General features: G+C 37.4%; 1 protein-coding gene across 1 annotated transcript in view; it reads left to right on the forward strand.

Moving 5' to 3' along the window:
• The window catches only part of Graf (GTPase regulator associated with FAK), a 184301-nt gene that overhangs the window by 44472 nt on the left and 124819 nt on the right, over positions 1-15010 (forward strand). The window contains exon 2 of the mRNA XM_074183358.1: positions 9414-9571. Within this exon, the coding sequence (XP_074039459.1) occupies positions 9414-9571 (158 nt within the window). The remainder of the gene's footprint in view (positions 1-9413; positions 9572-15010) is intronic.

Consider the following 15010-nt stretch of genomic DNA (forward strand, 5'->3'; position numbering starts at 1 on the left):
TGGATTTGGTCTTTTTTATTTAGGAAACTACTTCTATTCTCTTTAATTCTTTGGGAAGAAGTTCTCCCTGTTGCGTTTTTTGTAAAACTGTTTAGTGAAAATCTCACAATAAAGTGTTTTTTGAAAACACTTATACTACAAGAAGTTCAATTAAATTATATTTTCCCCGTTCCACTAACTCAGGTAACATCGCCTACATTAAACAGTTTCGTGCCTGGCTCACTTACATCACTCAAAAAGCCTGTTTAAAAAAAATAATAATAATAAAAGGCAAAAGCTCCCCTGAGAAATATTTTGAGAATAGGAGTTCCACTCTATTCCTACTTCATTTAAGTTGTATTTTTTTTGTCTTTTAGGTTGACTTGAAACCCAGCTTTTGGCTGATACTCCGCATTCATCTCTATACGTAAAGTTGTGTTCTTTTTTTTCTTATTGTCTGTTTTGATTTCACTTGTCATGGTGAATAAATACTTATTATTATTCATATTGCTATTGCTTCAGTGTAGTTTTAGATATATCGACAAACTTCGATACTTGTTAATTCAACCTACTCTGAATAATAAATTATTTGATACGATTTGAATACTTCTTCCATCGACATCGTTGAATATACTCGGTTTTCGTCTCAATGTAACGCGAATATGTAAACACCAAAGAAATTTGATGCTAGGAGGCGTATTTTCCGCGCCATATAAATTTTCATCTCATCTGTGTCTGCGGGAGAATTGGTGTGTGCATTCTGTTTGTGTATGGTGCACTCGTAAGCCGTTTCGGGTCTTTTCAACCCGGCGAGAGGGGTATCGATTTGATACGGAGGGCGATGAACTCTGAGGGCATTTGCAGCAAGGACAGCCACTGTGCCATTTCGGCGTGAATGGAAAATGTTTTCCCTTTATTGGCGAGCTATTTCACTGTTTTTTTTGTGAGAAAATTACATAATTTGAAAATTTGTCACTGTTGGTATATGAACAACATCGAAAAATTGAAAGGGTTATTTTTTTAGTAGTGATTAATTTCTGGGAAAGAAAGTTTTTGGCTCTCTACTACTCTATCTTGATACATGTATTCATCAAAAGGATGAAAAAAGTTGCAAAGTTGGGTTTGTCCAACATCCAAACTGGTATAGGTACAGATAGATCGACTCGCTAGATCACCTGATATGGCGCCTCTTAACTTTTATACGAAACTTCCTCTTTCCAAATTGGCAAACTATTCATTAGTAAAGAAACCTTCATTTCTTCAAAATATTTTTTAATATACAAACGTCAGTCCAGAAAAGCTGAAAGATGGCTATCATTGTCTCTTTCGAACAGCCTTGACATATATCAGTCTATATTCTTTATTAATTTGATTATCGTAGCTGAATATCGGGACGGTTTTCAAACCGGAGCTAGTATGTTCATAGGTTTTCTTCGAATAGAAATAATAGTACCAAAATAACAGAATGAAGCATTTATTTATTCAAAATCACACGGTTTGCTTACTGACCAGCTCAAAAATAAATTTTAGAAAAATGACAAAGCAATTACGAGTTCATCAGTGAAAATCTTGAACGTTTCTGAAAATTTTTGATCGCTGCATTATCGACAGACACACTTCATATCAGAACACGATCAGCATTGGAGTTGAGTCCTCTTTTTGGTCCATATGAGGTTACATTTATGAATCGCTTATTGTACTGTTGTCGTTTCTTCACTCTTCCCGTCTTCTTCTTTTTTTTTTTCTGCTTTTTTACCTTTGGTGTCTGCCTTTTCACTTTACCTATTGATGAAAAATTTTAAAAAATTAACAAAATATTACAAAGCATATTGAGTTACTATATCACGAGAAAAAATTGGACAACACCGAATGTGGGAATCTTCCAAAGAAAGGAAGGAAGAAATCAATTTCAAAATAAGTAGTTCTATACATTGATGTGTAGATCATGAAACAGTTACTTTTATATAAACATTGAATTCCAGGAAAGAAAAATTCTTTCGAAACAAATACTTTCATATGAACACTGAATTATACAAAAAACACTGTTCTCTACTTAGGTTATACTCCAAATATGGAATTGAGTCAGATATCATTCACAGGATTCCTACACAGTATACTAAATGAAAGGTAAAAATGTCACTTACATGGAACACTGTCATCTTCACTGGTAGACATCGATGTTTCGCAGGAAGACACTTGCCATAGGGCTCTTCAGTACGAGTCTGGAAAACATTAAGAGAAAAAACACATATATTACGACTTTATGTCACGGCATGAATTTGATCTATTCATGTCATCGATGATTATCAAATCATTATATACGAAAGCGTTAAGTTGAAAGGAAAACTTTGATAATTGTAGGATTGCTTGTATTTTAATTGATTCAGCTTGGTTAACGAGGAATATATGTTTCCAGACAAAGGAAAAACTTTCGAGAATGATAATTTCCTGTCAGAAATAATGATTATTGACAGCGACTGTCATGAGGACTGGCTTATATTAATTTTAATCGGTTGAACAGGTCGAAATAATCAATATGGACTGCCTAGCCTACAACTTTTCCATTGTTTTTATACATCGAGGTACATAATCCTTGATCATTTCGTAATAGTTTGAAGAATCAAATCCTTGTATTGAACACAAAAAACAAATAAATTCATGTAATTTTGAAGTGGTGAATTCCTGTTTGTGGTGTTTCCTGTTTAAATACCCTAAAGGGTATTTCAAATTCGACTTTGACCATTGGGATCTCGGAAAAAAAATCTGTTTAAAATCTGTTTTTCCGTTAATCTTCTGTAGCCCCCATACGAACGACAACTCTCAGTAGTTGAGAAAATTGTGCGAGCTAAGGACTAACGAGGTCTTACCTTTTAACGTGTGATTCCTAACACGGAAACGATAGGCAATACGAAAGTTAGTAGTACATTCACGTGACTAGAAACGTAGTTGCCAAATAAATCAGTGTTTTCGAACCCTCACTGTAACCCGCCCAGATTTTATTATTCTATTATTCTATTTTACTATTCAAACTCGGAAAAGTAAATCCAACTTTTCAATGAAGCCAATTATTTCATTTGGTTAATCAAATCTCCAGCGGATAATATTTCGATGTGGTGCTAGAGTATCCGCACACGGATAGATACCTGCACGCACTATCAAACCATCCTAGTCAAAAGAAATGAACGGGGTCGAAGAATGTGAACTAGAGCATCTGGAGTAAAAACTGACCTTGAGATTGAATGGATACAGTGTACCTGACATCAACAAGGCCATGAAACTGAAGAGTTCGACGGTTCAAAACATGATTGCATGTGCTTATCTATCATATATCCCTAGGGTCACAGACATAATTGGGAAACTCTTGAGAAAACACATAATCAAAACGGTTTTCAAACTCACCAAGAAGATACAACAAAGTCTCAGGTCGGCTAAAGACAAAATTTACCCACTATTAGCATCAGGAGACCATCGCATACCGTGCACTTGTGGGAAGGTATATATTGGAACCAAGGAAAGATCCATGAAAACATGGCTGAAGGAGCATGAAAGAAACTGCAGAATAGGCCCAACGGATAAGTCGGCTGTGGCTGAACACGCTCTCAGTAAAGGAAACCACAAGATCCTCTTTGAAAACCCGAAACTCACCCTCAACCAGGGATACCATGGCCGACCGGTCCGGGTTTTCCTCTTGATTATGGGTTTCTATATGTTGCGTATCTCTACGCTACTAGTGGTTCAGGATCTGAAGCAGGTTCTGATGTTGTACTTGTACCCAATTCTTTTCTATTATAACAATCCGCTGATGTAGGGAAGTACATTACTGGTTGTGATGGCTTCTCTCGCTTGCGAGGCTCTTTCTGTCTTTTAGCCAAAGTCTGTTCCACCAGCACTTTGGAGTAACCATTCCGTTGCAGATCATTTTTGATGATCCGGAAGCACGGTCAACTAGAGTCTCAATAGTTTCTCTTTCAGCCGATTGCTGGTGGTTGTATTCGTGGTTCAGATACTGTCCTGTGTGAGTGGGTTTTCGGTATACTGATGTTTTCCACTTGGAGTCGGTCCTCTGCACTGATACGTCTGAGAATGGCAATTCGTTATATACTTCCTTCGCCATTGTAAAGGTCTTACGTTGTTGATGAGCTTCAGGAAGATGTCTAGTTCTGTATTTCCATGGTTCCATATTATGATGGTGTCGTCATTACCTATTACCAGGCTCGGGGCTTCTTGTGGGCTTCTTCAATGGCCAGAGTTTCAAACCACTCCACATAATATGTTGGCTTTAACTGGTGAAAGTGACGATTCCATTAGCAGTCCCTCACCTTGCGTTAAGAATTCGTCATTCAGTCGGTAATAGCAGTTTCATACATAGCATACTAGTAATTCCAGATTAGACAATGGAAGTCCGAACTAATGAAATTAAATAGAAATGTTAATTACTATCGATATTAGATACCTTTCAAATGGGTTGCATGTATTATTCGTCAATATCGGTAAAATAAATAATTATTGACTGTTGAATAATATACACGTATAAGTAATTTTCCACAAGTAAATCATACACCACAAGACAGTAACCACTGAAAGTCCACTGCCTCGCTGTATATTTATTGCCTTTCATTAGAATAATTTTCATGGTACAGCTTAGGCGTAGGCGGTACTCAACCAACATTGTAATTGAATTATGACAGCGCTTAATCTGCCCCGTTTGTAATTTCCAGTTTTTAATCCGTTCCATTCATGTATTACTCGGACGAAATCCTGCCCGCTTATGGATTATCACGTACACGGGGCTTCACCGGAATAAAATGTAGGCATCTTAGGAGTTTTGAGCGATATCACTACCTTCATCTTGTCGGTTAGTGATTAAGTGCACGATCAAAATATTGGATAATCGACGTAACACGTGGTTTTGAATTCGTGCTTGGAAGTTTAATAATAACTTGGATTCTCCTCGCGTGTATTATGTCCCTCACGAACTGAAGCGCGAAATGGTTATCTTTTATTTCTCTTCGTCCAATTTTTCATGACAATTCCTTTAAAAACCTCTTCATATTTTTGAATGGTATGTGAAAGGTGAGATGAATATTTAGCCCAAGAAGTCAGTAGGATTGAAAAAAAAAAAAAACAATAAATAAATTGAATACAGGTCGGTAAAGTTCAACACAGAAAAAATATGAAATCTATTTTTATTTTAAACACCTTATGATTGTTAAGTTTTCATTTTTCTCAAAAACATATTTATTAATTCATCAATTTATATTTTGTCCCCTTCAAAGTAGCCCCTCTCTGATATAATACGCCTGTGCCAGAGTTTTTTCCGATCCTCGAAGCAGTTCTTATATGCACTTTGAGCTCTTCACTTTGGGCCTCTTCAATCTTGGGAACAGAAAAAGTCGCAGGGGGCCAAATCTGGTGAATATGGTGGCTGAGGTATGATTACTGTGTTGTTTTGTGGCAAAAAAATTACGAACAAACAATGACGAATGAGCAAGTGCATTATCGTAATGCAAAAATCATGAATTGTTTTTCCACAATACTGGATGTTTTTTACGTATTGCTTCTCGCAACCGGTGCAATGACTTCAAGATAATACCCCATATTAACCTTGGCAAGAACTCCTGATGCACTACGTCACGGTAATCGAAGAAAACACTGCGCAGAACCTTGACATTTTATCGAACTTGGTGTGGTTTTTTGGGTGTTGGCTTTTCTATGCTCTTCCATTGCGTCGATTGAACTTTGGTTTCGATGTCCTAACCATATACCGATGATTCTTCACAAATTATGACCCTTTTGAGTAAATCGAGATCGCTGTTGACGTCATTCAACAGTTCCTGAGCGATGCTCATGCAATAGGGTTTTGTTAAAAATTGCATGGCATGAGCTAGGTTAGGTTAGGTCCAAACTGAGTGCGTCTATTCTATTGTGGCTCACACATATTCACACTCCAATAAATAAACCCAGCTCCTCAACGAAGTCGATTACTTCTTATGGTGAGTGGTCTTTCAGATCAGAAGATAAACCTGATTCGGTCCCCAGCGGGCAGGCACAAAGTATGTGCTCTGCTGTTTCATCGTTAATGAGGTAGTCGGATAGTCGAGGTGTAGGATTCCAATCTTGATACCCGCGACAACCTTCCTATATGAGGGTTTTTGCACGTCCGCACACCTGACGATGCCTTATATTCAACCGTGCAGGGCTTTTTCGCGTCTGGTTTTGGTGAATCATCACTTGAGCGCAAACGTTTGCTAACCGGCTCATGGGGGTTTATTTCTCCACCTGAGACAGATTCTGCGTACGACGCTCAAAAATTTGGTGCAAGGCAGTTTCATAAGGTACCTCGCTCTTGAGGAGACGACTCAGTCGTTTCCTGGCTGTACCACCAAACCATTTTTTAGGTTCAGTTATTAGATCAGGAGTTGAAGAGTTGAAAAGCTGTCGCTCCTGATCTAAATTTACAAGGAGGTGAGTTGGAGTCGTAAACTCGACATCCCATCTCCTCTGCAGACTCGCTCCTGATCTAAATTTACAGGGAGGTCACTTGGTGTCGTAAGCTCGACATACATCTCCTCTGTAGACTTAGCGTCATAAAGAATTTTTATGTTTACTCTGTCCATTAAAGTCCCACGAGTAGCTAGGGAAAGAAGGTCAATCACGGCAGAGCTCCGCATTACCGTGACAAGGCGATGCTACGACGAAAGGGCGCCCGGTATCTCGAAGCTGATAGGCTCAGTGTCATTCATCCTCTCGGAACGGATACACACACCTTACGATCAAGCCATCGCATCGTTGGGATGCCATTCAGTTAGGTAATAACAGTACCACAAGTGATTCTGTCATTCCCGTATCCAGCGGGGCTACGTGGAAGCAGGTATCCGATGGCCGGTTTGCTCAACCCCCACATCCCAAGCCAATGCACTCACCAAAAACAGCATGCACAGTGGTTCAGGTAGTGAAAGATGAACAAGGACAGCCAGTACGCCATGGAATGAGCTAACTGATATGCCGAAATCCTCAGCAACTTCTCTTATAGTGATTCGATGATTCTCCATAACAATTTTCTTCACTTTCTCATCGGTTGTTGATGTGCTGGGGCATCCAGGACGAGCGTCACGTCACTTGTACCACTTATAAACAATTTTCTGACTCAGAATACAGTCACCGTACGCCACTGTCAACATTTCAAGTGTTTTTTTGAGCACTTCGATAGCAGAAAATCGCCGAACGCGCAACACACTGTTTGCGTGTTCGGCAATACACTGTTTGGGTATTTAGAGCTAACGGAATCGCATTAGATTTCTTCATTCATGAAGCACCTCCACGAAAATGAACGGTTGTTTCCTGAGCTTCATTGGACATATCGCCACCATTCTCTTAGAGAATCGAAGAACATCTATTGCTTAAAATTTGTTTGTGGAAAGTTAGAAAAAACAACGCACCCAATAAAATTCCTATTCGGCGTCAAAAAATTATAAAAAGAAATAAAATATTTCATTAGCTTCCTTAATGAATTCCACACATTTGCATTTCTTTGTCGGCAGTGGTTCTCCATTAACGAACAATGATGAGATATTTTGCTTTCTTATAAATCTGTGGTGAATGTTCATTCACAATGAAATGAGTTACTCACTAGTTGAGTATGGTTCCTATAGTCGAAAAGTATAAGTGAATGCAAAATGTTGATGTACTGGTGTAAGACTTTCACTTAAATGTAAAAGGTTACGAATGAAATAATTGTATTGTTATTGTATAAAGAAGGACACGGCAATCTCAAACATATGATCATAATTCAGTGCATGAGAGAAGACATTACGAATGACGGAAATGATGAATTTCAACTTATATAACATTCAAAGGAATATCAAGAAATCAAATTGTTGAACAGGCCACCAAGATACCGGGAGTCAGTTTGAAACTTCCCTTCACGAGAAGCAAGTGATACCCGTAAATATTATGGGGAAGTGTTACCATTCTAGCGGGGTTTACATTTTTTCCCAGTGGTTCCCTGATTTTTTCACCATTACAGAAGTGATAATTAGAACAATAAACCAATAGAAAATGGTCATCTTTCTGCCAGCCTCATAAATGATATCTGTAAAGAAGGAAAATGCCCAAAACATCAGTTGTCACATCTATTCGTAAAAAGTTATCAAAAAAAGAACTGTCGATTCTGTAATAACTGCCATTGCGATGGTTAACGTAAAATATTATTTCATTCATAGAGATCGAGATCCATCACCCGTTTCTTCGGTATCGACATTTTTCCAGTTGAAAAAGCGCTGAACTTCTTTATAACTGTCGGACCTTTTAGCGTCGTTGTGGTCATGTACAAGTTGGGCTAGACTAAACAAATGTATATACTACATCCTGCCGATGATCATACGCTTGGGAAAGTTGAAAAACTCTGAGATGAGGTATTTGTGGCTAGCGTTGCTGACGCGAGGGCTTGGGAGTTTTTGCGGGAGGTCGGGGGTCTCATCCCTCAGCCTTCGAGGCTGAGGTAGGTGGCCTAAATAGGGGAGTTATTTTGTTTGTAAGCGCGTGGTGCGAAATTTAAGAAAAATCGGTTGTGAAATCATAAGCCGGTAATGGGAACAGGGGAGTTTAAAATAAAAGTGTTGGTGTTGAAGATACAGAACCTATGGTTGACCATAAACCACCCAAAGAGGCGGTATGCGTCTGTTTGTTTTTTTTACTAACCAGTTGATATTGAGACAGAGTTCACATATTATTTTGTCTGAGTCCACTTCCTATGTACAAAGAGGTTATAAATTGTTTATTTCCTAGTGCTGATTGTTTAGCTAGAGTTCATAATACAATCACAAAAAAGGGGGAAAATATGAAGTTATACACCACTCTCCCTAAAGTAAAAGTAAAACTAAAAGTATTTTGTACTGAATTGGTGCATTTGTAGTTATTCAACAGGTTAAATTAATAGTAAATAGCAGGGTCAAATTGTCGGTAATTCCTTTGTTCTAGTTTCTTTCATTTAATAGAATTTTACATTTTTTCTGTTATAAGATTTTACACGTTGTTTTTTCATTCTGTCCATGAAGTCGTTTTACTTATTATATACTTTATATTTGAAACCTTGGACTTTGTTTCTCTTGGACTGAGAACAACACCATCCTCGTAGAGTAAGATAAAGTTAAGAGAACAAAAACAAATAAGAGACAGTGAATGAAAAGCATTTTAATTGAGATTGAAATTTAGTTCTGGAACCAGATAATGAGAGAGAATATAAGTAGGTATACCAAATGATCAGATTTCAAAAAAACTCTACAGCCTTTTCGGAATTGCCTTTGAAGTTGTCACTGAACAACATTACAAGAAAAGCTGAACTTTTCAAAGAAGAAACAAAAGATAAAGTTGCCTAAGAATATTAGCTATATCTATATGAAAAGTATGTAGATTATGACATCTTTTTTTTTCAGTTCTAGGAAGAGCTCAACGTTCTTTTGCGGAATGTCTCAAAGGTTTTACGTTCGAATGTGTAGGGGGTACTCAAACCGATGATGAACAGGTTATTTGTGCTTCCTTGAGCAATTTTGCTGATTTGCTCAATCAAATCGAAGATGAGAGGGATAGAATGGTGAGTTATTACTTGGAAATATATTATTTTGATGTTGATAAGTTTTTTTCACTCCTAGATCGAAAACAAATTGATACATTTTTCTTTGGGTAAAACAGGGTGCATTTTTGTTGTAGGTATATTTGCTTAATTTTCTACAAACATGTAAATGAAATTATTGGAATGGACCAGATTATCGGGTGGAATTCACTAAAACTGTCAATTTTGGACCAGTGTGAAGGCAGCCATGGGTTTCAGCCACGAATTGGGGAATTTACCGTTAACGGAAAGGAGTGCGCCAAGCCACCATTGGTCGTTAAAATTCATAGCTAAGTTGTCTTTTAGAACAATAATTTCATCGCCAGCCAGTATTTTCCGCAACAAAATCAAGGACCGTGAAGATATAATTGAATACGCCGAATACCTTCGTTTTATGTGAAAATATTCCCAACCGCACGAGTTTTTTTCAAAACATGATTTTTTAATCAAAATGTCGGATCTTCCAATTCGTAGCTGAAACCAATGGCTGCCTTCACACTGGTCAATTCTGGAAGGATCCGATAATAGATTGTGTGTAGTCAACGTTGTTGATTTATGTTTCATCGTCTGCTAAGATAATGCCAGCCAGGACTTTTAACTACAGCATCCTTGAAACCTCATTTTTTGAAGATACTCGTATACTGTTCTACGCACATTATTCAGCAACCAACATACGATTCCATCCACCATGGCACTTCAGCGTGGCCATAAAGATTCTCAATCTCTTGAAGTATTCATTTCGTTTTCGTTGGTTGAACGAGCTTTTTATCGGTTTTTGTCTCTAGTATGTCCACCACGATTTTTTTTCCTACTTTGTTCTTTGAAAACGTATCAATCATTCTGTGCCTCTTGAATAAATTTGAAAACATGTTTTTTAGGTATAACCTTAGACTTTTGAAGTTGGTAATTAGCCATGTTAGTATTCTTGTTAACTGTTAAAGTCTGATGTATCATTGAATATTGGGACCATAAGACACTACTATATTCAATTCAATTTATTAACTTATTTGATAAGAATACATATATTTTGGTTACTGCTATATAGAGGCATCTGGTTTAGAAGCAAAAATTGCTTAGGCAAAGATGCCTGTATTGCATTTCGGCATCCTTCCAGTTTCTTTTAATTTGTTGTATATGTAAATTATTTGCGATTATAGAGTATATAATCAGTCAAAAAGGAGTTTGTTGTAATAATGAGGAGGAACCAACGGAGACAACAGGGATTGGTTTTCCTTTTATGCCTTTTAGGTGCACCACGGAATCAATTGAATGAATTAATATACCATTATTTAAGTTTTATTTATCGGAATATATCGAGGTTTAGTAATATCAATATTTTCACTTGTATTTTAAAATTTTTGTTATTTTTATTTCTCCAAGGTCGGGTGGTATACAGATAGAACAACGATATACGAGGTCTGTTCAAAAAATAAGGTGAATTTTCATTTTATAAAAAAATATTTTTTCTGTGACGGGAAAAAAGTTTGACATTTTATCTCTGATGTCACTTTTCCCCGGGAAAAAAGTGAGTACTTTTTTCACCTGATAACACTTTATTCGCTATTTCTGTCATGTGTGCTACCGATTCATCAACATACCCTTCAGCGACCGTTGATGACTTCCAACCGCCATGTTTCTTCAGTGTCATCAAGTCTTCCCCAGATTCAACTAAAAATGTAGCAGACAATCTTCGAAATGAATGACCTGTATATGAATTGACATTTTCAAGTTGAAGAAAATTAGCCACTACTTCAGGTACCTTATAAAACTGATTGCTACCTACAACCTGATTGATACATTTTCCATTGCGATATACATAAAACAGGCGGCGATCCTTTGCTGCTGCTGGTACAATTTAATATATTCTTCAGTAACTACAATTCTCCTGTTTACATCATTCTTTGTTTGCTTGAGTTTCACAAATAAGAACGTTTCCGAATATTCAATATCATCTAATGTTACCTGGCTGATTTCACAAACTCGACAAGCTCCTGCGTTCCCGAATACAACAACAACCTTGGCCATTAAATAAACTTCATCGGGAGCATTATTTAAAAAGTCACTAATATGTGTAGTCGTAAATATCGCAGCTTTCTTGGGCGTGTAATTAGTTTGAAATATTTTGAAATGTCTACATTATTATTGGATTGTAACATACTTTCAATCATAGAATAATTCGACCATACTGTTGATGGCTTTTGTTGTTGTGCTAGTTCCGAAAAATAAGCCAATAACACCGTTTCCGAGAAAGAACTGCATGTCTTTTTCATCTTCCACTCGATGAATCTTGAATACGCGGTTTCATAAATTTTCTGCGATTTAGTCGACAATAATTTTTGTGGCGCTACTTTCGCTGCTTCTACTAACTCCGGTGGAGTCAGAGAAAACTCGGAATTAGACATTTTTCAAAATAACAACTGACCACTAAGTTCGCAATTTTTAAATCAAATCACAGAATTAAATTGACAGATATTTGATTTTCTATTGATTGGTTTTGCTTCGCTTCGCGTCGGGAGACAACACAACCTCGAGCTAAAATCTAATACTTTTTTCCCTTGTATAATAAATAACTATTATTTATTCACCAATTTCTACTTTTTCCCCTTCAAAGAAGTCTGCCAGCGTTTTTTCCAATTCTCGAAACAGTTCTGATATAAAGAAACGTCGCAAAAAGCCGTCCTTTCATGGGACTCTTCAATCTTGGTAACAGGAAAAAGTCGCAGCTGGCGAAATCTGGTGATTACGGTGGCTGAGGCAAAATTACGGTGTTGTTTTTGGCCGAAAAATTACGAACAAGCAATGACTAGTGAGCAGGTGCAAAATTGTTATGCAAGAGCCTTGAACTGTTTTTTCACAATACCGGAGGTTTTTTTTAGTATTGCTTCTCGCAAACGGCGCATAATTTCAACATAATACTCCTTATTGAAAGTATCTGTGATTCGTCAGCAGTTTCAAGCAAATCTGGATCGCCATTGACACCATTCAACAATTTCTGATTGATGCCCATACGACGGTTTTTTGGTCAAAATTCAGCAATTTTGGAACGAAATTTGCTGCCACACGCTTCATGCCCGAATTTTTCGAAAAAAATTGGTTGGCAGAAACCAACCGATATGCCCACATCCTCAGCAATTTCTCTAATAGTGACTCGACGATTCTTTCTCCATAACAATTTCCGTCACTTTCTCAACATTTTCATCGGTTGTTGATGTGGTGGGGCGTCCAGGGCGAGCATCGACATTCACATATTCTCGACGTTCTGTGAAAAGTTTGTATCACTTGTAAACATTTTCTGACTCAGAGTACAATCACCGTATGCCACTGTAAATGTTAAGAGTGTTTTTGAGTACCATTTTCTGACTCGAGAGTACAATCACCGTATGCCACTGTAAACGTTAAGAGTGTTTTTGAGCACCATTTTCTGACTCGAGAGTACAATCACCGTATGCCACTGTAAACAAGAGTGTTTTTGAGCACTGAATTCTTATTTTTACACAAGATTTCATGCAATTTCTTTTATCAATTTTTTTCGAAAGCAGAAAATCGCGCCGAACACGTAAAACACTTCTGACTTTCATGTCTCTCACCAACAAACTAAACGTGCTGAACAGCTGAGACTGTGGACATATGTTCGAGACGAGTTTACCAAAATACAAAAAAAACGTGTGCGTTTCGGAACGCCCGATACAATTGATAACTTAAACTAATCTAAATTGAAGTATGTAATATTGAAATTGTTTAACTTTAGAAAAGCTTGGGTTTTTACTTAAATTTTATGTATATTAATATATAGGAAAGGTTATTTATTAATGAAATATTTTATTGATTATTTTTTGTATGTACATGTATTGTAAATACACAAAATTAGTATCATCATTTTTAGACCACGTTTCCCATAATAAAAGAATATTAGATGATTGCGGGTTAGATTTTTATAATACTGTCAACAGTATGTGTATAACGCACAATTGACACAGCCTGGCCACGGGACATTCGCCAATGCGAATATTCGCACGGTGCGAACGGCAAAGCGTCTAGCGACTGAAATAAACGCATAGCAATGTACATATGAAGCCACGCGCAACGGCGACCGGCGAATCGACCAGCGAAATGTACCGAGCGAATCGCGTGGGCGACTTGCGGCGCGACCGGCGAGCAAAACAAATGCATGAATCTGTACGGCGCGAGCCACGGAGTCGAGCGGCAGACGCGGCGAATAGTGCAGTGATTAAACGAGTTTAGTTGTTTTCGCCGCGAAAAATCAACACCGAGACTTTTATTGCTGATTAAAAAGTTATAAATTCATTATTCATTCTACCCTCAATTACAAGTTAGAAGTTGCTTTATGTTTTTATTTCATTAGATATTAATATATAGGATAACATTTAATTAGCTGATGATATCCAAATTAATTTTGTTATAAAAAATCCGTTTGCGACCATTACTTTCTTGGAAAAAGTTGTTCATACTAATGGATATTAGGTAATTCCCCAAAATATGATCAGATGATTAAATATTACTTTTATACATAGGTATACAGATAAATACGTAATGTAGATTAATATAGATGGATATGTATAGATAGGTAAGTACACATCTTAATGTCAAAAACAATCGAAGGTTTCAATACTCATTCTGATATACTCAAAAAAATTTTCTGGATTGAATCTGTATTTCTCTCCATCTAAACCCCGATTCTTATTCAAATCATGTACTCCACAATCTCTTTCAAATATTAGGTCTTGAACCAAAAAATTATTACTTTCTAAGCAATATCGAGATAATTTCGATAAAGACATTTCGCTGTCGGACTACTGGTCGCGGCGGCGAACGTGACTGCCCGTGGCCTGCAAATGGTGCCGCGCGAATGGTCGCCTCGCCCGCCGCTTCGACGTTCGCACCGCCGATCCCCGTGGCCAGGCCGTGAGCGTCTGTCCGACGAGAGAGGAGAAGCTTGCCTTCCACTGACGTATGCGTGAGAGAAAGGAAAGTCGGACAAACTGGTGCACGCCGTTACGTTAGGTAACGAAGCGGTTTATCCTTCCACAAGAAGTTATCACTTCAAAAAGTAAAAAATCGCTAGTATGTACGTAGCCCGCGAAATTAGAACATTCACCTTATTGTTTTAATACACCTCGTATAACTCCGTTAGTGAACTTTTCCAAATATTCGTTATCATTTGAAAGTTTTGAGTAAAAATATTTTATTTCATGAGAAAACTTGAGTTATCACCACGCATTTCTTTATCTACAAAAGGTTTTCTGCTGCTGATGCGCAGAAGATTACTCATCCCAAAACAATTATTTAGTTGAGTGTACCGTGAAGCGATTATTGTTTATTTATAAAACGCGAGTCCGTACGTGTTCGACAGAAGATAAGAAAGATATATAAATTTCAAACCACACCTTTTCTTGGTATCAT

Source organism: Leptinotarsa decemlineata, unplaced genomic scaffold, assembly GCF_025532065.1.
Source record: "Leptinotarsa decemlineata unplaced genomic scaffold, Ldec_3_MD MMD2_tig00026336_RagTag_RagTag, whole genome shotgun sequence".
NCBI classification, from domain to species: Eukaryota; Metazoa; Arthropoda; class Insecta; order Coleoptera; family Chrysomelidae; genus Leptinotarsa; species Leptinotarsa decemlineata.